Source organism: Micromys minutus (genome assembly GCF_963924665.1).
Source record: "Micromys minutus genome assembly, chromosome: 25".
Classification (NCBI taxonomy): Eukaryota; Metazoa; Chordata; class Mammalia; order Rodentia; family Muridae; genus Micromys; species Micromys minutus.
The window spans coordinates 20,493,469-20,519,413 of NC_137960.1; the positions used below are offsets into that span (position 1 = coordinate 20,493,469).

Consider the following 25,945-nt stretch of genomic DNA (forward strand, 5'->3'; position numbering starts at 1 on the left):
ACACACACACACACACACACACACACACATACACACACACACACAAACAAACTATACTTCTGAAACACCAATCCAAAATTGAAGGATGTAAAAGTATTAATGAAATATATAATATATAGGTTTAAGAATCAACTTGACAGACTTCAGAAATGGCTCAGTATTTGATGAGAAATTATTGCTATTCTATAGGACCCAGGTGTCAGTTTATAGCCATTTGTACCTATAATTCGAGAACTTTCTTCAACACTTTCTTTAGGTATGAAGCATGTGTGTGACGAACAGATACAAATGGTGTCAAAATACAAGTATGCATAAAATGACAGAATATTCTAAAAATCAATTCAACCTGCAGAGGATAGGTGTTCTTTTCTCACAAGCTATTGATTTATTGTGAAATAACTATTATCTAAGTACTTCTGTAAGTCAGATTATCCTAGCTCCTGTCTGTGTCTTGCTCCAGTTTGCAGTATGAACAAGAGAGAGTAGGGCCAAAAAAAAAATGGAGTGGACTAAAGTCTCACACCATAGCCAACTTTATTTTGAGCATCAGGCAATTTGTACTCTGAGACGTAAGAATCTCATGCATAAGAAGTTCAAAACATGTTTTTCCATAGAGGCTCATGAAAAACATCAGCTGAAACAAGATCATTCATATCCACTACACTTCAGAGGAGCATGAAAATACACTTCATGAACAATGCAGTGTTTTAAAGAATCTGAGGTCACAAGAATCTTGTCTTGTTTTATTAGGATTTTTCTTATAAGTACTCAGAATTCTCACATGACTCCATTCTTGGACTGTGCGCCAATGCTTGTCTGTTCCCTTCCAACCCTTTACAATTAAAGTCCAGATTCTGGTGCTTGTGTTTTAATATTTAATTTAATACCTGTTGTATTTCATACAAAATTTTAATTAACAATCTGGTGTGTAAAGGGCTTCAGAAAATACTAGGTTCCATTAATGCATTTTTCTCTGTCCACTTACTTTTAATTTAAAAATTTAAGCTAACTAACCCAGGCTTGGTATGATGCCGCACAGCTGTAATCCCAAACTGAAACGCAGAAACAGGAGGATGGTTGCAACTTCAGGACCAGAAGGGTTTGCACAGCAAGCTCCAGTCCTATTAGCCCTATACATTATGATCTTGTCTCAGATAAAATTATAATTTTACTGAAATTATAAACGAATCACTGACATGGATGAGGTAAAGAGTAGGTGACTGCTGCTAATTAGACAACGTCTCATCAGTGATTAATATATCAGCTTTAATCAGCCTTTCATTAGAATGTTTACATTAGTCAGATTGAACTAGAGGAATAAAGAATGACCTTACTGAAAATAAGGTACCTTACATTAAACAACGTTTCAAAATCTGGTAACAAAAGGCTCTTTAGTCTTTATAAATATGAAATGACTGTCTTGCTACTAATTTACCATTTCCTTACATGCTGAATAAATATATTTTGAACAGCCTTAGTTGTTACCTTTCCACTGAGTATAGGAAAATACTAGACATTTTCTCTCTAAATGTATAGTCAGGGCTTGCTACATATTAGTTATTCAGTAAATATCTACTGAAAGAATATTACCCTACTCACAAACTCTTTACTGAAACAAGCAACTGACTATATCATTAATTGAACTAAGAAAAATGAAAAAGCATACAAAGTCAAAAAAGCATAATAGTCAAAACGCCAAAGGCCCAAAGCAAAGAAAGAATACTAAAAGCAGTAAGGGAAAAGGGCAATGTAACATATAAAGACAGATCAATCAGAATCACACCCAACTTCTCAACGGAGACTATGAAAGCTAGGAGATCATGAATAGACATCATGTAGACCCTAAGAGAACATAAGTGTCAGCTCAAGCTACTATACTCAGCAAAACTCTCAATCACCGTAGATGGAGAGACCAAAATATTCCAGGACAAACCTAAATTTACACAATATCTGACCACAAACACAGCACTACAATGAATTATAGATGAAAAACCCAATACAAGGGGGGAAACTGCATCCTAGTAAAAACAAGAAGATACCTAAACAAGAAAACCAAAAGAAGAAAGACACACAGGCACAATTCTAACTCTAAAAGCAAACATAGCAGGAAACAGCAACCACAATTCCTTAATATCTGTTAACATAAATGGACTCAATTCCCCAATAAAAAGACATAGGCTATCAGACTGGATACATAAACAGAATTCAGCATTTTGCTGCATACAGAAAACTCATCTTAGAGACAAAGACAGACACTTATCTAAGAGTAAAAGGTTGGGAAAAAAACCTTCCAAGCAAACGGCCCCAAGAAACAAGCTGGAGTAGCCATTCTAATATCGAATAAAGTAGATTTTCAAGCAAAAGTTATCAAAAAGGATAAGGAAGAACACTTTTTGCTCATTACAGGAAAAATTTATCAGGAGGAACTCTCAATCCTTAACATATATGCTACAAATTCAAGAGCACCCATATTCATAAAAGAAACCCTACTAAAGCTCAAAAATACATTGCACCCTACACAATAATAGTGGGAGACCTCAGTACCCAACTCTCACCAATGGACAAATCATGGAAACAGAAACTGAACAAGGACACAGTAAAACTAGCAGAGGTTATAAACCAATTGGAATTAATAGAGATCTACAAAACATTTCATCCTAAAACAAAAGAATACAACTTCTTCTCAGCAGCTCACAGCACGTTCTCCAAAATTGACTATATAATGGGTCACAAAACAAGCCTCAATAGATATAAGAAGATTGAAAAACTCCCATGCATCCTATCAGATCACCATGATCTAAGGCTGGTCTTTAATAACAACAAAGTCAACAAAAAAAAAAAAAAAACATATACAAATTGAAACTAAACAATGCTCTATTAAATGATAGCATAGTCAAAGAAGAAATAAAGAAAGAAATTAAAGATTTTCTAGAATTTAATGAAAATTAAAACACAACATACCCAAACCTATGAGATGCATTGAAAGGAACACCAAGAGGAAAACTCATAGCTCTGAGTGCTTCCAAAAAGAAACTAGAGAAAGTATACACTAGCAACTTGACAGCACAGTTGAAAGTTCTAGAACAAAAGGAAACAGATACACCGAAGAGGAGTAGACAGCAAGAAATAATCAAACTCAGAGCAGAAATTGTCCAAATAGAATGAAAAAGAACCATTCAAAGAATCAAAAAACCCAAGAGCTGGTTCTTTGAGAAAATTAACAAGATTGATAAACCCTTAGCCAGACTAGCTAGAGGGAAAAGAGAGAGTATCCAAATTAACAAAATCAGAAAGAAAAGTGGAAACATAACAACTGAAACTGAGGAAATTCAGGAAATCATCAGAATCTACTACAAAAGCCTATACTCAACAAAGCTGGAAAATCTGGAGGAAATGGATGAATTCCTAGACAGATACCAGTTAATAAATTTAAACCAGGATCGGGTAAACCATATAAACAATCCCATAACACCTAAAGAAATAGAGGCAGTCATAAAAGCCTCCCAACCAAAAAAAAAAAAAAAAAAAAAGCCCAGGTCCAGATGGGTTCAGTGCAGAATTTTAACAGACATTTACTGATGACCTAATACTAACACTTTCCAAACTATTCCACAAAATAGAATCAGATGAAATACTACCTAACTCATTTTTCGAGGCCACAATAACTGTCCTTCCTAAACCACACAAAGACCCTACAAGGAAAGAGAACTTCAGACCAATCTCACTTATGAACATTGATGCAACATACTCAACAAAATCCTTGCAAATGGAATCCAAGTACACATCAAAACAATCATTCACCATGATCAAGTAGACTTCATCCCTGGGATGCAAGGATGGTTTAATATACATAAATCCATCAACGTAATCCACCATATAAACAAACTCAAATAAAAAAAACCACATGGTCATCTCACTCGATGCTGAGAAAGCATTTGACAAAATTCAACAGCCCTTCATGTTAAAAGTCTTGGGAAGGACAGGAATCCAAGGCCCATACATAAAAATAATAAAAGCAACATACAGCAGACCAATAGCCAACATCAAACTTAACAGTGAGAAACTTTACACAATCCTACTAAAATCAGGGACTAGACAAGGCTGCCCACTCTCTCTCTACCTATTCAACAGTGTACTGGAAGTCCTGGCCGGAGCAATTAGACAGAAAAAGGAAATCAATGGGATACTAATCAGAAAGGAAGAAGTAAAATTATCACTATTTGCAGATAACATGATAATATAAGTAATGACCCCAAAAATTCTATCAGAGAACTTGTACAGCTGTTAAACAAGCTAAGTAAAGTGGCTGGATATAAAATTAACTCAAACAAATCAGTAGCCTTCCTCTACTCAAAGGACAAACATGCAGAGAAAGATATTAGGAAAAAGATACACTTCACAATAGTCACAAACAATATGAAATACTTTGGTGCGACTCTAAGCAAGTGAAGGACCTGTATGACAAGAACTTCAAATCTCTAAAGAAGAAAATCGAGGAAGATCTCAGAAAATGGAAAGATCTCCCATGCTCATGGTTTGGAAGGATCAACATTGTAAAAATGGCCATTTTTACCAAAAGCAATCTACAGATTCAATGCAGTCCCATTCAACATTCCAACCCAATTCATCATAGAGTTGGAAAGAGCAATGTGCAATTTTATCTGTAATAACAAACAATCTAGAATAGTGAAATCCATCCTCAACAACAAGAACACATCTGTGGGAATCACCATCCCTGAACTCAAGCTATATTACAAGGTAATTGTCTTAAAAACTGCATGGCACTGGTACAGAGATAGGCATGTGGATCAATGGAATAAAATAGAAGATCCAGAAATGAGCCCTCACAAATATGGTCACTTGATTTTTGACAAAGGGGCTATAAACATTCAATGGAAAAAGGACAGTCTATTCAACAAATGGTGTTGGTCCAACTGGCACTCAGCATGCAGAAGAATGAAAATAGACCCTTTCTTATCTCCTTGTACAAAGCTCAAGTGAAAGTGGATCAAAGATCTCCACATTAAACCAGGTACAGTGAAACTATTAGATGAGAAAATAGGTAAAACATTAGAACACATAGGCACGGGAGAAAATTTCCTGAACAGAACACCAATTGCTCGTGCTCTAAGGTCAAATATTGACAAATGGGACTTAATGAGATTGCAAAGTTTCTATAAGGCTAAGGATACTGTCAAGAAAACAAAATGGCAGCCAACAGATTGGGAAAAGATCTTTACCAACCCCACATCTGATAGAGGCTGAATATCTAAGGTTTACAAAGAACTCAATGTGCAATTTCATATGGAATAACAAAAGACCTAGAATAGCTAAATCCACCTTCAACAACAAAAAAACATCTGCGGGAATCACTATCCCTGACCTCAAGCTATATTACAAGGCAATTGTGCTGAAAACTGCATGGAACTGGTACAGAAATAGGCATGTGGATCAATGGAATAGAATAGAAGATCCAGAAATGAGCCCTCATGTATATGGTCACCTTACTTTTGACAAAGGAGGAGTAAACATTCAATAGAAAAAGGACAGCCTATTCAACAAATGGTGCTGGTCCAACTGGCACTCAGCATGCAAAAGAATGAAAATAGACCCTTTCTTATCTCCTTGTACAAAGCTCAAGTGTAAGTGGATCAAAGATCACCACATTAAACCAGATACACTGAAACTATTATATGAGAAAGTAGGGAAAACCTTAGAACACATAGGCACAAGAGAAAATTTCCTGAACAAAACACCAATGGCTCAAGCTCTAAGGTCAAAGATTAACAAATGGGACTTAATGAGATTGCAAAGTTTCTGTAAGGCTAAGGACATCGTCAAGAAAACAAAACGGCAACCAACAGAATGGGAAAAGATATTTACTAACACCACATCAGATAGAGGCCTAATATCCAAGGTATACAAAGAACTCAAAAAGCTAGACACCAGAGAATCAAATAACCCTATTAAAAAATGGGGTACAGAGCTAAACAAAACGTTCTCAGTTGAGGAACACCGAATGGCCTAGAAACATCTGAGGAAGTGCTTGACATCCTTAGCCATCAGGGAAATGCAAATCAAAACAACCCTGAGATTCCACCTCACACCAGTCAGATTGGCCAAGATCCAAAACTCAAATGACAGCAGATGCTGGCGAGGCTGCGGAGAAAGAGGAACACTTCTCCACTCTTGGTGGGGTTGCAAACTAATACAACCACTCTGGAAATCAATCTGGCGATACCTCAGAAAATTGGATATAGTACTACCTGAAGACCCAGCTATTCCACTTCTGGGCATACACCCCAGAGACACTTTAATACACAACAAAGATATATGCACCACAATGTTCATAGCGGCTCTATTTATAATAGCCAGAAGCTGGAAAGAACCCAGATGTCCTTCAGAAGATGAATGGATACAAAAATTGTGGTACATTTACACAATGGAATACTACTCAGCCACCAGAAACAATGACTTAACCAAATTCTTAAGAAAATGGCTTCATCTAGAGAATATCATCCTGAGTGAGATAACCCAGTCACAAAAGAACAGACATAATATGCAGTCACTGATATTGGGATGCTAACCCCAGAGGCTTGCACTCCCCCAGAAACAACTCACAGACTGTATGAAGTCCAAGAAATAAAGAAAACAAAACAAAAATATATTTACAAAACAAGAAGACTTTGACTATTTCCATGTTGCGTTTTGTTTTGCATGTACTTTACGCTCATTGTAACTAGTAGGTTTTCAATGCATACTGTCAAGCCCTTGAAAAAATCAAGTACTGACTAAAAAATATATTCACATAGTTTTATGTAAAAATTATTTTAATGTCTGAAAAAACAGTACTGACAAAAATGTATAATTTTAAGCAAAAAATGTTTAAAATCTGTACATTTATCTTTGTTTTGCAAAATAAAGTTGTTTAAAAAAAAAAAGAAGATAGACACCAGAGAATCAAACAATCCTATTAAAAAATGGAATACAGAACTAAACAAAAAGTTTTCAATTGAGGAATATTGAATGACTGAGAAGCATCTAAGGAAGTGCTTGACATCCTCAGTCATCAGGGAAATGCAAATCAAAACAACCCCGAGATTCCACCTCATACCAGTCAGAATGGCTAAGATCAAAAATTCAGATGACAGCAGATGGTGGTGTGGATGTGGAGAAAGATGAATACTTCTCCAGTGTTGGTGGGGTTGTAAACTGGTACAACCACTCTGGAAATCAGTCTTGCGTTCCTCAGAAAATTGTACATATTGCTACCTGATAGACGCTCCAACATACAACAAAGACACGTGCACCACAATGTTCATAGCAGCCCTATTTATAATAGCCAGAAGCTGGAAAGAACCCAGATGACCTTCAGTAGATGAATTGATAAAAAATTGTGGTGCATTTACACAGTGGAGTACTACTCAGCTATCAGAAACAATGACTTTATGAAATTTTTAAGAAAATCTTCTAGAGAATATCATCCTGATTGAGGTAACCCAGTCACAAAAGAACAGATTTAATATGCAGTCACTGATAATTGGATACTAACCCCAGAGAGCTCTGAACACCCCAGAAAAACAACTCACAGACTATATGAAGTTCAAGAAAAATAAAGGCCAAAAAAAAAAACATGAAAAATCATTATGCTTAATCTTTACACACCAAGAAAACTTTGACTATTTCCAGGTTACATCTTATTTTACATGTACTTTATTCTCATTGTAACTAGTAAGATTTTAATGCATACTATCAAACTTTTAAGAAAATCACGTACTGATAAAAATGTATTCATATACATTTATGCAAAAATATTTTTAAAATCTGTATATTTATCTATGCTTTTCAAAATAAAGCTGTTCAATTAAAAATAAAATAAAATATATATGTGTTATATGTTATTGATTTATATTACATATATGCAACATGTTAATTAATACAATGATTGGGTGCCTTAATTTTACTGAAAAATAAATCTCAAGCATTTTAACATTTTATTTGTAAATTGTAACCTGATTTCTTTCCTTTACATTTGTAAGTTGTTTCTGAAATTTATACAAAAGGAAAGAAAATGAAAATAATTATATATGTATATATGTATATATATGCATGCATGTATAAAAGTGTGTACCTAAATGTGTGTATAAATATACACAGTGGTATTTTACTGGTGTATAAAGAAGGCTAAAACTATGTCACTTGTAAAGAATGAATCTAAATGGATATTGTCATATTAAGAGTGTTAAGTCAGACTAAGAAGTAGAAACATTACATGTTTTCTTTCATTTGGGGACTCCAAATTCTCCATTGACATATAAAATAATGTCTGCATATAGTACAAAAAGTGGACATGAAACAGTCTAGCAAAATTAATGAGACCAATAGGACTGGGGGAACAAAGATCATGGAAACCCCATGGTAATTTGGTCAAACTACAAAACGTACTTGCAAAAAATATTGTTATGAAATACAATACCATGCACATTAGATATATTCTCTTTTAAAAAAATTAACAAAGAAAGGAAAATTTTATCAAGGCTCCCCTCTTAAAAAATTACTACCATACCTCATTACATCCTTTACCTCTCTCTCATCAGAGATATTTCTCAAGCAGTGGATGGTGGCACAGCTTGTGAAACAGAGGTCATACCCCGCCAAAGTCTCAAGAAACAATGAAGAAACAGCAATATAAAGATTCTAACTGCCAGAAGATGGCAAGGACTTCTGAAAAACTATCTCTTCTGGACATTACAGGACTGGCACATGCAGAAAGCCACTGCAGCAGGGTTGCCTGCATAAGGCCTTCACAAAATCCAATATAGGTGGGGTAAGGCTCGCCAGGCCTAGCCCCTAACTGAGGACCTTCCATGGGTGACAGCTACTGAGGAAGGGAAAGTCCACTTTCTTCTGTGATGGTCCATGGTAGATTGCTCACGGCTCAGAAGATAATATTACACCCATCCTTATACATGCAAGACTATTAAGACTAAAGAGGAAAGGAAGAGGAAAGGGGGAAAAAAGGAAGAGGTAATGATACTGTTGGAAGCTGGATATAGGAGGCCAGGAGGTGTTGGAGCGGCAATTGATTAGGGGGTGGTTGTGATCTTAACATATTGTTTTCATGTATGAAAATTCCCAAGAACATTGATTTTAAAATCTTTCCTCCCTTGAAATTGAGCAAAGAATTTAGACAAGGAAAGGATTACAATGTCAACTATTCAAACATGTGGGGAAAGACAATCTCCTTAATAATCATCTTCAATAATCAGAAAATGGACAGCTACTGCCAATAACGTACCTAATACTATTTACCCTGAAAGGCTCTGAAAAGTCATAGCATCAAGCACCGGCCACAGCGTAGAGATGAGAACCCATGTGGGCAGCTGATGGCTGTTTGATGGGTTCAACGGAACAGCTTTAGAGATCTTGCTCCTGTATCATGTTCCCCGCGAGCTTGACAGAAAATTGATTGTAAGTCAGAAGATCACTGCTGCAGGCTGGTTAGCCAGGTTTCTTTTGTTAATTGGCGTTAATTTCAAAGAAACAGACACCATGACTGTTCCCTCAACAGCCTTAGAAATAGAGCTGTCAGCGAGGCAAATCAAGCATTAATGTGTTTTCCTCATTCCATTTGGGATCTATATAGAATTGCATATGCATATCATTTTCTGGTTTGTAAAGTGTGCTTAATATTTAATAGTGCCCTAACATGATATTGATTCTGGACTTCAAGGAAACCAGCGATCTAACATAATTACCCAAAAAGAATGCTGTTCATCAGACATTAAGAAATTGCCAAGCAGTTGCCACAAGAATATTCTTGACCAGTCATATTTCCTTTGATTATTTGGTTGTGTTGGTATGGGTTTGATTTTGCTTAGACACATACCTTCTCTATAACCCAGGCCAGTGGCCTCATACTTCTGATCCTCAGGCAGGGGCATGTTGAGATTACAATTCATTGCCTCCACCACAAACTACCATAAAGCTACAACCCTTAAAAAAATAAATACACCACATGGTTTGTAACAGTAAAACCTTACACAGAGGTTTCCTGTGCATTTTATTAAAGGTTTTTCAGTCTCTTGTTTTGCTGACAAAAAGAACTTCTGGTTTAAAATAACCATCCATATAATTTTTTTCTAGTATAAAATTTTTGCATCTGTAAAATAAATGCCTTTTTACTAAATAATGTCCTTTCATCTTACATTTTAAGATTTATAGTGCAGAACTGTTTCTTTCTTTAGAAATCTTACAGAATAAGCCTTCTTTTCTTTGCTCCTTAAGCAGAGGTGAAAGGAATTTAGCAGCAGGAGTCAGATCTTAAGGTTAATTATAAGGATTGAATGTGCCCATTTTCGACTGTTTTTAGACACTTTGAGACAGCTGAAAGATGTTTAACTCAAGTCCACAGAATCATCACAAGCAGCCACAACAACTACCACTGTGGTAATCAGTCCACAATCTATGAACAGCTCAGTACCCAGTTTATACCAAATATTCTATTATATCTCAATTAGGTATGAAGAACCCACCATAACTGTATAGGAGCAAGGCATTGATTTTGTTACTCTACCTGCGGACACAGGGTTTCCAGGTGATTGGCTGCAATTCTGACGATTTTAATCCCATCTTCATTTGTTGACATGGAACAAGCAAGGTTTGCCACCTTAAATACAATTCAAGAAAATAAAAATTAGTCCAGATCACTGAGGAAATATAGAAATATTTGCTCTAGCGGGCAAGGAAGAGCCCATACACATTTATCAAAAATGCAATGTCAGGCAGGATTCTTTTTAAATATCACCGATATCTACTTCACAAGATTATTCAGGGAAACTATCAAAATAAATAATGAAAGAGAGGCTTGGGGAGTCAACATACAGAGAAAATGCTGGTTAATGGATCAGCAAGCTGCACATAGTTTCTTGGTATCAACATCTAAGCAATAATAAGACATCCTTAGGCGACTGAGTAAAGTTTATCTACAGATCGAATGCTAATAGGTTCTTGGAATCTCCTTTGATTGTGGTGTATTTTAAGGTTGTAATTGTTTTATTATTTCCCAGAGGTCTATTATGCACACTTAAGTTGCATTTAGCATTGCTGTATCTTATTCATGTTTTATTCAACATCAAATGTGCTGGGTTTCCCAAGCTGGACAAACACAAGATAAATAAATAGTATTTCCTGTTCTTTGCTTCTGTACTGTAATTTAATGAACAATAGCTGACATTCTGACAGCCAATTTAATTCAAGTATTAGTGACACGGAAATGTATTTTATACCACTGCTATTGAAACATATACAATCTGCCACTGTTCTTTTAAATTATTACCACAATAGCCATTACGTAAGCCTGGTATTTACAAATTCTTTATAAAATGGTTTTGAGAAAGGGTGTGAAATGTTTTTCTTTCTCTAAACTCCATCTTATCTACAATTCTTATCGCTAACATTATGGTAATTTATAAAAAGAAAAACAATGTTTTTATTTGCAAAAGTTTTAGTATAGGGGAGGGGTAGGCACATGGATACAAGAAAGCCAGTACTGTGAAGTACTTAAGGAAGTCAAAAGACAACTTATGGAAGTCTGTTTTCCATCACATGCATGAGAGGACAGGTCTCCCATCTTAAGGTTTAGTACTAGATGCCTTATTCTCTAAGCCACCTCACCAGCCCATGGTGCCTTTCTGTTGTACACAAAATATTTTGTTGTCTCTATTAATGCTTTGCCCCATAAAACGATTTCTTAAAGACCTGCCTGTTGTCCATTGGGTAATATATACCTTGTAGCTCTTCTGCTAAAATCTGAAGTAAGTTCACTTTTAGATGTTGTAGGAATAGCAATTAACCAGCAATTTAGATTATTATTTTTAAGACTATCTATGAATTAACATTTGAATAGCAATAAGCCTTTCTGGACTCTTCTTTAATATCTGAATGGTGAAACATCTCCTGGTTTGCTCTTACACATGAAAAAATAACAGACATACATTATTTCACTATGAAGAGTCATTGTTCAATTTATTAATGTCCATAGAATGGCGCACTTGAAAAGGCCTTTTGTTAGTTTGAAGGTCACAGTACCTCAGCTTTCATATCTGACACATAATTAGAGCATTTGTGAATTATTTGAAAAGGACAATGGTGTCTGTGCCCCATACCCCACATCCCCAACCTCTTTCACTCATAGTGAAACTCTCCCAAATTTGAGCACTGATTAAAGTTAAAATCCTGTACATTTTGTAGGAATTTCTCATTAAATTAGAATTAGAGACACACGAATAAAATGAAAATCTAAATAGAAGGACATTAATTAATCTGAAGCTTCAATTTACAGAAAATTGACCCTATACAGACATTCTCTTCCTTTCTACTTTTTATCTGGTTTTGGGGACCAAATGCAGGGTTTTCTGATTGCAAACCAAGCACCCTATCAGTGAGCCTGTTTTCCTACATATGTTATATATCAAATTCTACAGTCACAAAAAGTGCATGGCTATCAAAGTTGCCAACATCCGCAGCATCTCCAGCACCTTCTCTCTGTGTGTCTGGCCTTTTTGGGCACATCCTTCTGTAGGGCTATTCTCACCCTTGCCAACATTCACTTTTCCTCTTTGGTTTCCTCTTTAATACCTCCTCTTCCATGTTTACAGGGACCCTTAAAGTATGTGCTCTAGCTTTGCGGGAGGAGATACAGCAGATACCTTTACAGTTCCTCTCTTTAACTCCTCATTCTCTGTGGATCTCTCTTATTTTACACCTAGTTAGTCTTTAGAATATGAAATTTGTGGATGTGGGACACAGGCATATGCTATGGGGATAAAGCTGTACAAGTCTTAGTCAGTCTAGGGGACTTTTTTTTCTGCTGTTTTTGAGTTTTCTTCTCCTTTTCCTTCTCCTCCTCCTCTGATGCTATTACTCAACCAACTATATGAATGCACAACAAAGACCATTATCTTCAAACACTTTATCTTTATATTAGCAGTGCTAATTTTTACACAATTATTCAAGGAACACACAAAATGATTGAAAGTTGAATTTATGTTCACTGTCTCTAGTGAGATGATTTTTATCTTGTTTTAACTAAAAATAGATAGACAGACAGATAGATAGATAGATAGATAGATGATAGATAGATAGATAGATAGATAGATAGATAGATGATAGATAGATAGATAGATGATAGATAGATAGACAGACAGACAGACAGACAGACAGACAGACAGACAGATAGATAGATAGATAGATAGATAGATAGATAGATAGAAAGAAGGATGGATGGATGGATGGATGGATGGATGGATGGATGGATGGATGGATAGATAGGTGATAGGTCAATAGGCAGATGAGGTGAAGATGGTATATCTATATCTCTATCTAATCTAAATCACTTAAGTACATTTGTCTTACCAAAATGTCCTATGTAAACTCAACTTTCCAAGTAATCAAACAGTCACTTAAAAATGATTAGGTTTTTTCATGCATTTGTCAAACATGGCTAATTTATGGTAATATTCTAGGACAAAGCAGAAAGGCTGGGTGGTAAAACTGAAATCTTTTTACAATTTGAATTTGTATGACTCAGAAATGTTTTCCAAAATCTCATCAATGTGTGAGTGAAAGCCACATTTCTTCTAATAATAATTAGTTCTGGGTGCCTGTTCAGGAAAACAAGCACAGCATACAATGTAACTTCCCTGCTTGTCAAAGGAAACAGCATGCACATAGAATATATTTTAAAAGTAGTCTGTGGTATTTTGACATCTGACACCCTTGTTTATCTAACTTTGACAATGTTTCATGAATCCAAGTAAAGCTGCATTATGTAACACATTCCCATAGAAATTTTTTTGTCACTAAGGAAAACTAGGGATTAAAGGGATTTCTTTTGACTGTGGGAAAGATATTAAGTTTCATGGTTCTGTTTTGTTACCTATAAAATACATGATGGTTCCTAACTCACAGGGGTGCCTAGGCAACTAGGAGAGACACTGTATGAAGAAGATGTAATACTCGGTAGCTCTGAAACTGAATTTCCATCATTTATTTGTCTCTTCAACCTGTATCTCATCTTTATCTCTCAGATAATGGATGAAATAAAAGAACTTCATGTTCTCACCAGTGTTATAAATTTAAGCTGTGGGTGCACAAGAATCTTACCAACATGTCTAACTCAAGACAATGAGCTAGACAGAACTCAGTAATGTTGTGCAGTCCCTACCTAGAGGCAGGAGGATGCATTAAAGGTGAAAGGGAGGACAGTCACCACTTAGCCAACACAGCAGCTGCTTTCACTTTCATTACCACCTCTGTGACCTCTTATCAGTCTGCTGTCCCCTACTGCACAAAGGAAAAATGAACAGTCAGACATGGCACACTCAGAATAGAGGGTGTGATGCTGAGCCAGGTCTCTCTCTCTGTCTCTCTGTCTCTGTCTCTCTGTCTCTGTCTCTGTCTCTCTCTGTGTCTCTCTCTCTCTGTGTGTGTGTGTGTGTTTATGGGCAGAGACTTCTGTACTGAAATAACCGAACTGGCTTTTAATGGGTACTATGTGGTAGTCTTTAGCAAGTCTAAGGAAAGTCAAGGAGTTTACATTATTGAAAAGAAACAAACAAAGAAACAAAAAAGATATTGGGTAAGACTATGTATCCTTTATAGAGAATGGCTATGACAAAATACCCCTTTCATAGCAAAAAGAGATTAATTGTATCATTATATAATTAACTATATTCTAACCAATAATTTTCAAAAGCATCTATAGGCTGGGACAGGTTGCTATGTCACTGAGCATTAACTAAAGATCCCTGTCCTGTAGATATCTCTCTCTCTCTCTCTCTCTCTCTCTCTCTCTCTCTCTCTCTCTCTCTCTCTCTCTCTCCCTCCCTCCCTCCCTCCCTCCCTCCCTCCCTCCCTGGCCTCTCTGCTACTTAACGGCTCCTCTGATATCTAATATGTAATATGTAGGTGACATTTGAAGCCTATAAAGTTTTCTAACCTAACTATGCCATGTTATCTAGAAAAGATATGTAATCTACATACACATCAGTGATGACATCAAAGCCTGAACAGTTCGTTTATTCCTCATCACAACAATGCTACTGATATTTCTTGTGACCTTAGCTACGGGATCGAGATCTAGGAACCAAGTGGTATCATGTTCGCTTATCATGTTCTCTCTTAACTGGATATTATATTTGTCCCTATATTTGGCAGTGAACATGGTTTTCTTCACTTCTTAACTGTTCATTGCTCATAAGAAATTCCTGGGGTGGGACCTTGTGGAAGCTGCCATCTATGTTGCTTATGGTCATTCCTATGCATGTCAGGAAGCTGACCACTGAAACAGAAGGACTGACTGACTCATCCATCCCAAGAAATAGGGATAGCTATCAAAAAGACATTTTGAAAATTATAAATTTCCTCTGCAGCCATTAAATAAATCTATTGATCTACAGATTAACCTGGTGATTTTGAAAATTACAAATTTCCTCTGTGGCCATTAAATAAATCTATTGACCTACAGATTAACCTGGTGTTTGATCATCACTGTGCTATAATATGATAGGGAGGTTCTATGTTTAAAATGTTGAATGAAAGAGTGCATTAGAACTGAAAATTCCAATATCAAGTTTCATCTGAAATTTTACTATAGCTATTTCTCTCTGACATCTTAGAAAACTAGAATGGAAGTGTCACTAGAAAGTGCACCATTCAGGAAGCTGTATGTCATTCATCATTCATTCTGTCACCAAGAAGTTCCTATACATGTATTTGCCTTTTATATTCTTTTGTCAAGAGTGTGAACTACATTAGGATGTTTGGCAAAATCCCACTGTTACATGCTCCTTACATATCTATGATCCCCATGGTTCATTACATTTCCACAGATCCTAGCTCTCATGGAGGAGAAAGGTCACTCTTTCATTTTCATACAAAATCTCTCTCTGGCAGATGGTCATTTAACACGTGTACAAACACTTCTAGGTACAGAAAATTTAGTGTCGATAAGGGCAACTCTATTCTCCTGGCAGGGCAGCCTGAAATTAGGAAATTATAGCATTCTTTTTTTTATAAGGAAATTGAATATGCCCTCAATGGATGCCAAATGTCATAAATACTATAGATAGACTCACTGAAAACGTGTCGCAACAATTTTCAACTGTGAGATGAGGAAAAGGAAAACAGTAGAATGGCCAGTACATAGCTGCTGAAAAGTTTAGTTTCTTCCTGCCTAGGTGTTTTGATACATTAACTAGAGATATAAGGTATTAGAATTTAAAAGTCAACTTTTAGGTAATTTGGATGAAGTAGATTCCAAACAGAATATACACACATGCCACATGCGAGAGCATGCTTGTGCACGAGTGCACACACACACACACACACACACACACACACACAGAGAGAGAGGGGGGGGGGGAGGGAGGGAGAAAGAGAGAGAAAGAGAAAGAGAGAGAAAGAAGTAAAAGGAGAGAGAATGATAAGAAAGAAGAGGGAAAAAACACACACACAGAGAAAGGGAGGTAGGGAGGGAGGGAGAGGGAGGGACGGAGGGAGGGACGGAGGGAGGGAGAAAGAGAGAGGGGGGAAGGGGAAGGAGAGAGAATGAGAAGAAAGAAGAGAGAAAAAAGAGAAAGAGGAGGTGAGGAGGAGAGAGAAAGGACGAGAGGAAGAAGGAGGGAGAAAGAAAGAATGAGAAGGGAGAGAAAGAGGAAGGAGAGGGAACAAGAAGGAGGAGTAAAGAGGGAGAAAAGAGAGAAAGAGAAAAAGGGAAAAAAGAGAAAGAGGGGTGAATGGAAGAGGGAGAAAGAGGGGAGAGGAAGAGACAGAGAGAAAGACACACACAGAGAGATACACATACAAACCAGAGAAAACAGAGTAAAAATACACCTACCCTGGGCCATGGTTCATTTTCATTTGTTTAGACTGATACTCTTACTGAAGATTAGCATAATGAGCTGAAAGTCTATAGTATGCCAGGAAAAAATGTTCAACATACAATAAAAATCACTGTAAGAAAAATTTCCAGCCACCAGACTTTCTAGTGGTGACAACAATCTGGGATGCTTAGCTGGATTCTCTTATACCTTCATCTAAGCCAGGGGTGGTGTCTGCTTGTGATTGGCAAGTCAATCTCCTAGGCATCCCTTGGTCCTAGACTGGGCGTACTCATTACTTCCTCCGAGAGCAGTTCTGGTTTCTTTCTCTTCTAAACTTTTCATTTTGACTTTACTTCTGTGAGCTACCCGTGTCTTCCAATAAGGTCCCTATGTTCCCACTCAAGTAAGCCAAAAATAATTTCTCAGTGTTGACCTAGAAAACCAGTATGCCAACTGTGCACTAGCACTGTGCTGTTTAACAGTGATGGGTGAACACAATCATGTCTACAGGAGGGGGCTTTGACTTAGACCTTAGATGGATTGGCTGTCCTGACCTCAGATACAAACAAAAAAAAAAAAAAAAAAAAAAAAAAAAAAAAAAAAAAAAAAAAAAAAAGGAGCATATATTTAAGTTTCTGCAAATATAAATAAATGTGTTTCTAAGAGCTTTCTTTTTGACCCCCCAGTGCTTCATTGAACATTTTATACATGAAGGACAAAAAAAGCTTTGAGTTCTTGAGGGAATTATTTACCATTTTTTACCTTAACTTTCAAGCTGTTCCTTCTGTTTGAAAATCATTCCTCACATCTTGTTTCAAAACCATATCAACACTCCAAGACTTAGAGTGCTGCATAGTTAGACTCCATAACTCTACTTCTGTGCATATGGAAGTCTTACCACACTCACTTGACTTCCCATAAGATGAAGTGTAGATTAAAAATAAAAGTAATATTTTCTCTAATCTTTTATCAAGCATATTATCCTAAAATAGTGCTATTTGAATCATGTAAATAAGAGTTTTAAATCATTATGATTATAAATCACAGTGTCCAATCTCTATATTAATAATTCTATCATTTAATCTTTTGAATAAGACATGATTTAGTCATTGGACGCATGGCTTCCTCTACAAATTCTTGATTATAATAGGCCCTAATTATTCACAATGTGGACATTAAAAAGTATCATTTTTTTAAACAGTGAAGGAAAGGCATTAAGAAATAAAGGCTATAGGGTGTTGATTTAAGTTGAAGTCAGCCTGACTGGGGTTTCTGAAGATTTACCTCATGGAGTAAAAAGGCAGATTTGGATTTTCTTCTCATTTTAGAAGGAATGAAATTTCACAAAAGCTTGCAGTGAGGCATGCAGAAACATGAAGGCTCCCAGAGATCTTGGAGACATTATTAAGTATCAAACTTTCAAAGTCACTAGCTAAATCACTAACAACAAAATTGCTAGAATTTCTGCTTTTTGGTTGTCATCATTTTATTTCTTATTAAACAGAGACAGTGAGAGTTATATTGAATAGTGAAAATTTGAGTTGAAATATTATGATACAAGTAAACATAACTAAAACATGGGTGTATAATTAAAATGTTAAAAAGTAATTCACTAATTTATCAATGATAATTTAATGTGATTAAGGGACAATTATTCTCAGAAGAGTATTAAAGTTATCAATATTTGTTACATGAATTTTTTTTCCTGAGGCACCACATAAAGAGTTTGCAGGCCACACTATAAGGCAATGCAAGACACACACACACACACACACACACACACACACACACACACATACACACATACAAACACACACACAGCACTCACACACACACAGCACTCACATATATACCATATATATACACATCTAATTTTATTATTTTAGTGTGCAGCTATACTTTTTCTAATATATGTGTATGGGCATATATACCATTATTTATTTTGACAAATATATAAAATATTATATATATATACATATAGACATATTATACATATAGACACATGCACATGCATATATATACATATATATATATATACATATATATATATATATATATATATATATATATATATATATATATATATATATATTTTGAGAGGGAGAGAGAGAAGAATGCATTGCAGCCAATATCCAATAGTTTAAATGCATATTTGATCTTCCCATTTTCTCATTCCTGTACCATATCTTCTTTCCTACAAAATCATGCATAGCAAATATGTTTCTAGTTCTAATTCTGCCATTGATCTTTGCTTGTTTTTTTTTTTTTTAATGGTGGATCAGTGCATAAAATATACTAGATACTGAATATGTAAAATTTAGTGTCAGTTTCTAGAGCTTCATTCTGAATGTCTCTCCTATTATAAAGAAGCTCAATGAGTTACAAAGTGGGGTTAAACTTGATATGTGATGTTCTTGTCTATTTGTACATTTCTAACAATTTTGATATTTATTTATTTTTACGTGTATTGATGTTTTACCGGCACACATGTGATCACCATGTGTTTGCAGTAACTAAAAAGGCCAAAAGAGAGCGTGAGATTCCTTGGAGCTGGAATTGCAAGGAGTTGTCAGCTACTGTGTGAATGCTGGACATTAAACTTGGGTCCTCTGGGTATATTTATGGTTGAGCTATCTCTCTAGGACCATGTAAGTCTTTTTTTTTTTTTTTTTTTTTTTTTTTTGATGCTGTTTTTACTATGTGTAGTCCAGACCAAGTTTAGTATGTATAGGTTTTTTTTTTTTTTTTAAACACTATTTTAGCTGGCTAAGCCCAATTTTAGATACAGGACATTTGTGGCTGTTTTTCTTTCTTTTTGATGATTGCTGTGCCTCCTTCACTGCTACCTGTGAATCTCTTACTTCTGCTAATCTCTGTGCCCATCAGAGTTTGCTCACAAGCATTGCCTCGGTAAATCTGTATTGCTTTTACTAGTATCATCTCTTCTCATACATTAAGTATCTATTTACCAAAGGGAGGACTTTTTCTTTGTGAGCATAATTCTCAGTTTGTAAAGGCAGATTCACTGGGTATAATGTTGTTTGTAGTTTTTCTTGTTGGTGTTTGTTTGTTTGCTTTTGGGTTTGGTGTAGAGAATGCATGTGTGTTTTGTTTGTGTGTGTGTGTGTGTGTGTGTGTGTGTGTTTGGATAGGGTCTCACTATCTTTCTCTGGCTGGCCTGGAGCTGGCTATGTTGATCATGCTGGCCTTGAACACATCTGACAACGTGTTTATTTAATGAGTAGCAAGTGTCCCTGCTTTCCAAGGGACAGAATACTTCTCATGTTAGCTCATTGTTCCCTCCAGTGTCTGCTACCTGACATTTGACATCCAAACAATAAACAGCTTTTTCAAAAAAAAAAAAAAAAAGTACACAAATAGCTACACAAAGCTGTTATGCTTACAACTGTGCCGGCTTCTCAGATGAAGAAACAAACTAACAAGCAGAAAGAACTACGGAGGGAAGAGAAAGGTGGGAATCTGGGGCAAGACTGAATGGAGAATGAGATTTTCCTTTGAATGTCCCTGCAACATTCTACAAAGCTCAGGCAGCTGGCTCTCAGGGAAACAGTACAGGCCTTTCTTCTTGTCCGGCCTTCACACTTAACATGATATCTGGAGTGGCTCCTTTCAAGTTCTCCTTTCTCTTATGCCATCCAACTGAGAACTAATAGACAGCTCCCAATCTAGCTCTTAATTTCTTTATTTTTAATCGAATAAAAGAAATCTTCAAAGGGCCCCATCAGGCTGCCAAATGTTGGTCAGTGTGGTAGATGTGTGAAGTTGACGATGACTCCTGTTCACCACCCAGGATATGTGGTATCTTATCTGAACACAGGGCTTCCTTTGCTGATAAGAAATTAATCTCACAGGCCTATACCTAAGTATAATATGCAGAAGGAATTCTGCGATATCCCATAATAAGCCTCACTCAAGTGGCTTCTAGCTAAACAGGTCAGCACTTCAATGCCACTGCTGTTTTATTACTGTTATGCTAGCACTAGCGATATTTTTTAAAGAAATTATGAGTTATGTATAATGCTTAACCGATAGAATTTTGCTATCAGTGTAATTGGCAAGGTTCAACTAATCATTTTACAAGGTAATAAATATTGATTAAGTAACTCTGAAGCAGGTTCGGAACTGACAGTGAAATAAAAAAAAAAATCAGTAACGTTGGAATGAATAGTTTTACTTTTTTATATCATTTATTGATTGATTTAATTTCTGCCTGGAGAAGGACACACATGTCTCAAGGCATGCCTCTGGAGGAAAGAGGAAAACAGTGGGAGTGGGTTTTTTCCCTTCTACCAGTGAAACAAGGGGGATGAATTCAAATCTTGTCGATTAGTGCCTTTGTCTACTGAGCTATCATCCTGACACAAGAAGGGATCTTAAGAAGAGTCTATGTGAAAACGACCCTGTCTCTAAACTTAGAGGCTGTAAGCACAGTGGGAAGCTAGAGACAAGGAAGTGTCTGAGATAAATTTATGGCGATAAATTATCACCAAGTGTCTCAGTTAGCATGGCCGCTATGACAAAAGATTATGAAGCAACTTGTGGAGGAAAGGGCTTGTTTTGCTTAGACATTATTATACATCATCAAAGAAGTCAGTACAGGAACTCAAGCAAGCCAGGAAGCTGGAAGTAATGGGGGAATACTGCCTACCTGCTTGCTCCTCATGGCTTTGCACAGACTGCTTTCACATAGAAAACAGGACTACAAGTCCAGTACTGGACCACCACAATAGGCTGGCCACTCCTCCATCAATTGTTACTTATAGAGACAATTTCTTATTTGAGATCCCAGGCTCTGAGATGACTATAGACTGTGCCAAGTTGACATTAAACTACTCAGCACACAAAGGAAGTTCAAATTCTCCTGAACATTGCTTTAGGAGACCTTCAAAACTTTATGGGTGCTGAGTTACATAATTCTCTAATAATTTGCTAACATAATCATCTACATCTCTACCTTTGGTTATTCACCTACAAGATGACAAGAGATAGGTGTTATTTCTAGGCCTCCATAGATTTTGAATATTTCTTCCTCCATATGCAATTGATAAAGTTATATAGAAATTATGCAGGGGTGAAGATCTACATGACATTTTATATTAATTTGAATAAAAACTTACAAATAAAATATTAAATAATTGAAAATAATTATGAAATTGAGAAAGACCATTCAGTCATCCCATGACTAGGACACCAAACAATAAAACTTTCCTAGAGTTCCAGCTGTGGGATAGTATTTGGCATATGTAAAGCCTACAGTTACTAATGCTAGACTGAACAGTACAAATTTACAGCAACTATGATGGCCAACAGTCAAGGTTAAGCCAAATCTGTGGGAATACACCTGTTTCCATGAGAGTAGGATGATATAGATTCAAGTAGAACATGCCATTTAAGAGAACCTAATCTAACATACACAGAACACTCCCTCTCTCATGTACATAATCACATACTCTCTCTTTCATAAACATAGTTAGAGCAAATATTAACAATATCAGCCCTGTGCTGAAGAGCTTGCTCAGTGTCTAAGGGCACATACTGAGAAATCAGGTTCAAAGGACACAGCTTCAGTTCCCTGCACCTATGTCCTGAGGCTGCTCACAGTGGCCTGTCACTCCAGGTATTAGGTTTCTGGTATCTCTGTACTCCTCAGGTAATCATCTCTAGTACACATGGGCCCCCTATCCCTCATGCATGCATCATGTTTATAAAGTGTCAATGTCATAAGATCTGTATTAATACTGAAGTTGACCTGTATTTCAGACAGAGATTTAGTCGATTAAAATGAACCTAAAATATATAGTAGCTATGTTAACGAAAGATGTTAAATATGTTAAAGGAAGATGGAATTATGACTTTTTATTCCCAGGGAGCCAGAGATTCTCCTGAAAGTATGCAAGATTTTGGAAGAGTGTATACTTACTACCAATGGTTTATCAGCATTGAGTTATACAGAAAAAACTTGGGGAGAATAAAATTTTTACATCTGTTAGAATCAAAAGCAAAGTTTTAGTAAGAAATTACTCTTATAGTGCCAACCAGTCCTGTAAATGTCATGGTAATATAAATCTATTAAGGAATTAAAACATTATAGATATGTGTGTCTATGTTCATATGGTTTTAATTTAACCAACTGTGGAAAGCAAGGGTTGAATGATGAAGAGAAATATCAAATTTATGGGAAGAATGGCTCAATATTAAAAAATAAAACTCCAGCTTGTAGTAAATGCATTTATTAAGGTAAAACATCTAAACTGAACTCAGGCTATTTTTAATCTGTGTGATGTTTCACATATATGTGTGTATATGTAATATATGCATATTCATTTTTATGTGATATGTTTCACATATGTGTGTATGTGATATATATGCATATATGGAAGTTAATATGAAAGGTAAGTAAAGAATATTAACAAAGATGAGTGCTAATATGAAATGCAACATGCTAGCAATTAAACTGGAGAAATTTGTTATTTTTAAAACAGTGGGAGAAATATTGATCATCTCTCAATTGATAAGCTACTTCAAGGGGAGTTCAGTGCATGTAAGAACAGTAGACAAACATTGACCTAAGAATACCTTAAATGTCGATGTTAAAAATCATGCAGAAAGTTACAAAACAACACAACTATTTTTCATATATCAAAATTATCCATAGGTTAAGTAGGTTCAGAAGTCAATAAGGAAAATAGATTATAAAAAAAAAAACCATGCATCTCAAACATTTCGTAGCATGATGTACATACTATGAACATATGGTAAGAATTTCCATCTGTTTTCGATTTAAGCAATAAATATAAGGGAAGCAATAAAATGACATAGTTTTCTCATCAGATTTAGCAGTATCTTAAGGGTTTGCTTTTTGACATTCCCAGGAATGAAGGAACAAGTGGAAAGTAAATGGCCAACATCTTAGAGGGCAGCTCAGCTTGAGGACTTGCCACACTAAGGAGAACAAAGAAGTCACGCTGGCTTGTCTGTCTTTTAAAAATACTTGCTCATGAGACTTCCCGACCTGGGGATCCAACACATATGCAGCCACCAAACCTGGTCACTATTGCTGATGCCAAGAAGTATTTGCTGACATGAGCCTCATATGGATGTCTCCTGAGAGGCTCTGCCAGATGAAGATGCTTGCACAGGGACTCTAATGGAGGAGCTAGAGAAAGAAATGAAGGAGCTGAAGGGGTCTGCAACCCATAGGAAGAACCACAATATCAACCAACTAGAACCTACTCCCCAGAGCTTGCAGGGACTAAGCCACCAACTAAAGAGTACATATGGGGAGACCCATGACTCTAATAATGTATGTAGCAGAGGATGGCCTTGTCTGGCATCAATAGGAGCAGAAGCCCTTGGTCCTGTGAAGACTCATTTCCCCAGTGTAGGGGAATGGCAGGGTGGTGAGGTAAAAGTGGGTGGGTGGGAGTGGGAGCCTCTTCATAGAATCAGGGGGGATGAAGGAGATGAGAGAAGGGGGAAGAGGGATAACAGAAATGTAAATATATAAAAAATCCAATAAAAAAGAGAAAAAAAAAAAGCATGGTCAGGTTGGGAATCTTATTGTCCCTGTAAAAAGAAACACTTGTTGGTAATTAACTGGATAATTTCCCAAAAATAGAATAAAATTTTCTGTTTCTATAAACAACTTAAACTTAAAATAGATTGTTTCATTGATTTATTATCATGTATGTTTATGAGGCAGAGAGGGGTGTGTTAGTTACCATTTATGACAGAGAGCAATCAATTATAGATATGGAGCCTAGTTACCACCTTAAACATTTATAATTTCTGATGATGACTACATTCAAATCCCTGTCTTAGATATATAATACATTATTGTTAATTATTTTGCCTTACTCTTTTACAGAACATCAGAAGTTGTTTCTACTATGAAATAACACTGCATATAATTTTGCTTTTATATTTTTGACAGAGTCTTGCTATGTGGTCCAGGCTAGCCCAGAATTCACTATATACCAAGGCTAGCCTTTTGCTTATGACCCTGCTGCTTCAAACTGCTAAACACTGACCTGTAAGCAGGCATAATTATGTGTCCTTTGCATATATTTTAATCAAAATAATCCATCCTCCATATTAAAAATTTTTACATGTTTAAAATTCAAATCTATTTACTTATTTACTTTGATTGACTTATTTTTCATAATTTGGCAGCTTCAGCCATGTGATTCAGATTTTAGAGTTAACTAAAAGGGGTTGTGCTGTGCATCTAAGGGAAGCCACTGAGGCCACACATATGTCAGGGTTGTCCCTGCATGGAAGCTCAGAGGGGCTATTGTGCAACCAGTGATGGTGAATCCTATATTGTGTTGGAGACCCAAGATGTTGAGGATGCCAAAGTCACATGATACTTACCAAAAAAAAAAAAAAAAAAAAAAAAAAAAAAAAAAAAAAAAAAAAAAAAGCTGGAGTCTGGGGTGTGGAAGCAGTTCAAGAGTGAGGAAGTGTGTTGTATCCAACAAGCCTGAAAGAATTTGAAGGTCTGAAGAGCTCTTAGACAACAGACAGGAAAATGCAGAAATTGGAGTTCCTCCTGCTGCTTTTCAGTCTTGCCTTGGGCAAGAATTTTCTCACTAGTCTCCATTTCCCCCTTTATAGAGTGATCATGTATGTTTGGTACTATTAGTCATCTGAAGGATGTGATCTGCTTTTTGGTTTTGTTTTGACAGGAGGTTATAGTTAAAAGATATAGCCATGAGTCTCAGAAGAGACTTTGATGTTTATGGTTTTTAAAAGGTGTTCAGAATGTGTTAGACTGTAGGGATGTTTGAAGTTGGGCTTAATTCAATTTTGCATTATTTTATGGCTACAAGCCCTTGTACCTAGGGAGTGATATGTGACATATTGAAAGGAATGATCCCATAGGTTCATATATTTGAATGTTAGTCACTGGGATGCTTACTTGAAAGGATTAGAAGGGTTAAGAAATTTGACCATGTTGAAAAACTTGTGTCACTGGAGGAGTGAGGGCTTTGGGATTATAAAATTGCATGGCAGGTCTAGTGTCTCTTTCCCTGCCT

At 36.2% G+C, this 25,945-nt stretch overlaps 1 protein-coding gene across 2 annotated transcripts in view; it reads right to left on the reverse strand.

Moving 5' to 3' along the window:
* CTNNA3 (catenin alpha 3) overlaps positions 1-25,945 on the reverse strand; it is a gene marked incomplete at both ends in the record, with an annotated part of 1,359,521 nt that overhangs the window by 538,593 nt on the left and 794,983 nt on the right. For both annotated transcript variants that reach the window (XM_080937546.1, XM_080937545.1), the window contains one exon: positions 10,577-10,669. In XM_080937546.1, the coding sequence (XP_080793672.1) occupies positions 10,577-10,669 (93 nt within the window). The remainder of the gene's footprint in view (positions 1-10,576; positions 10,670-25,945) is intronic.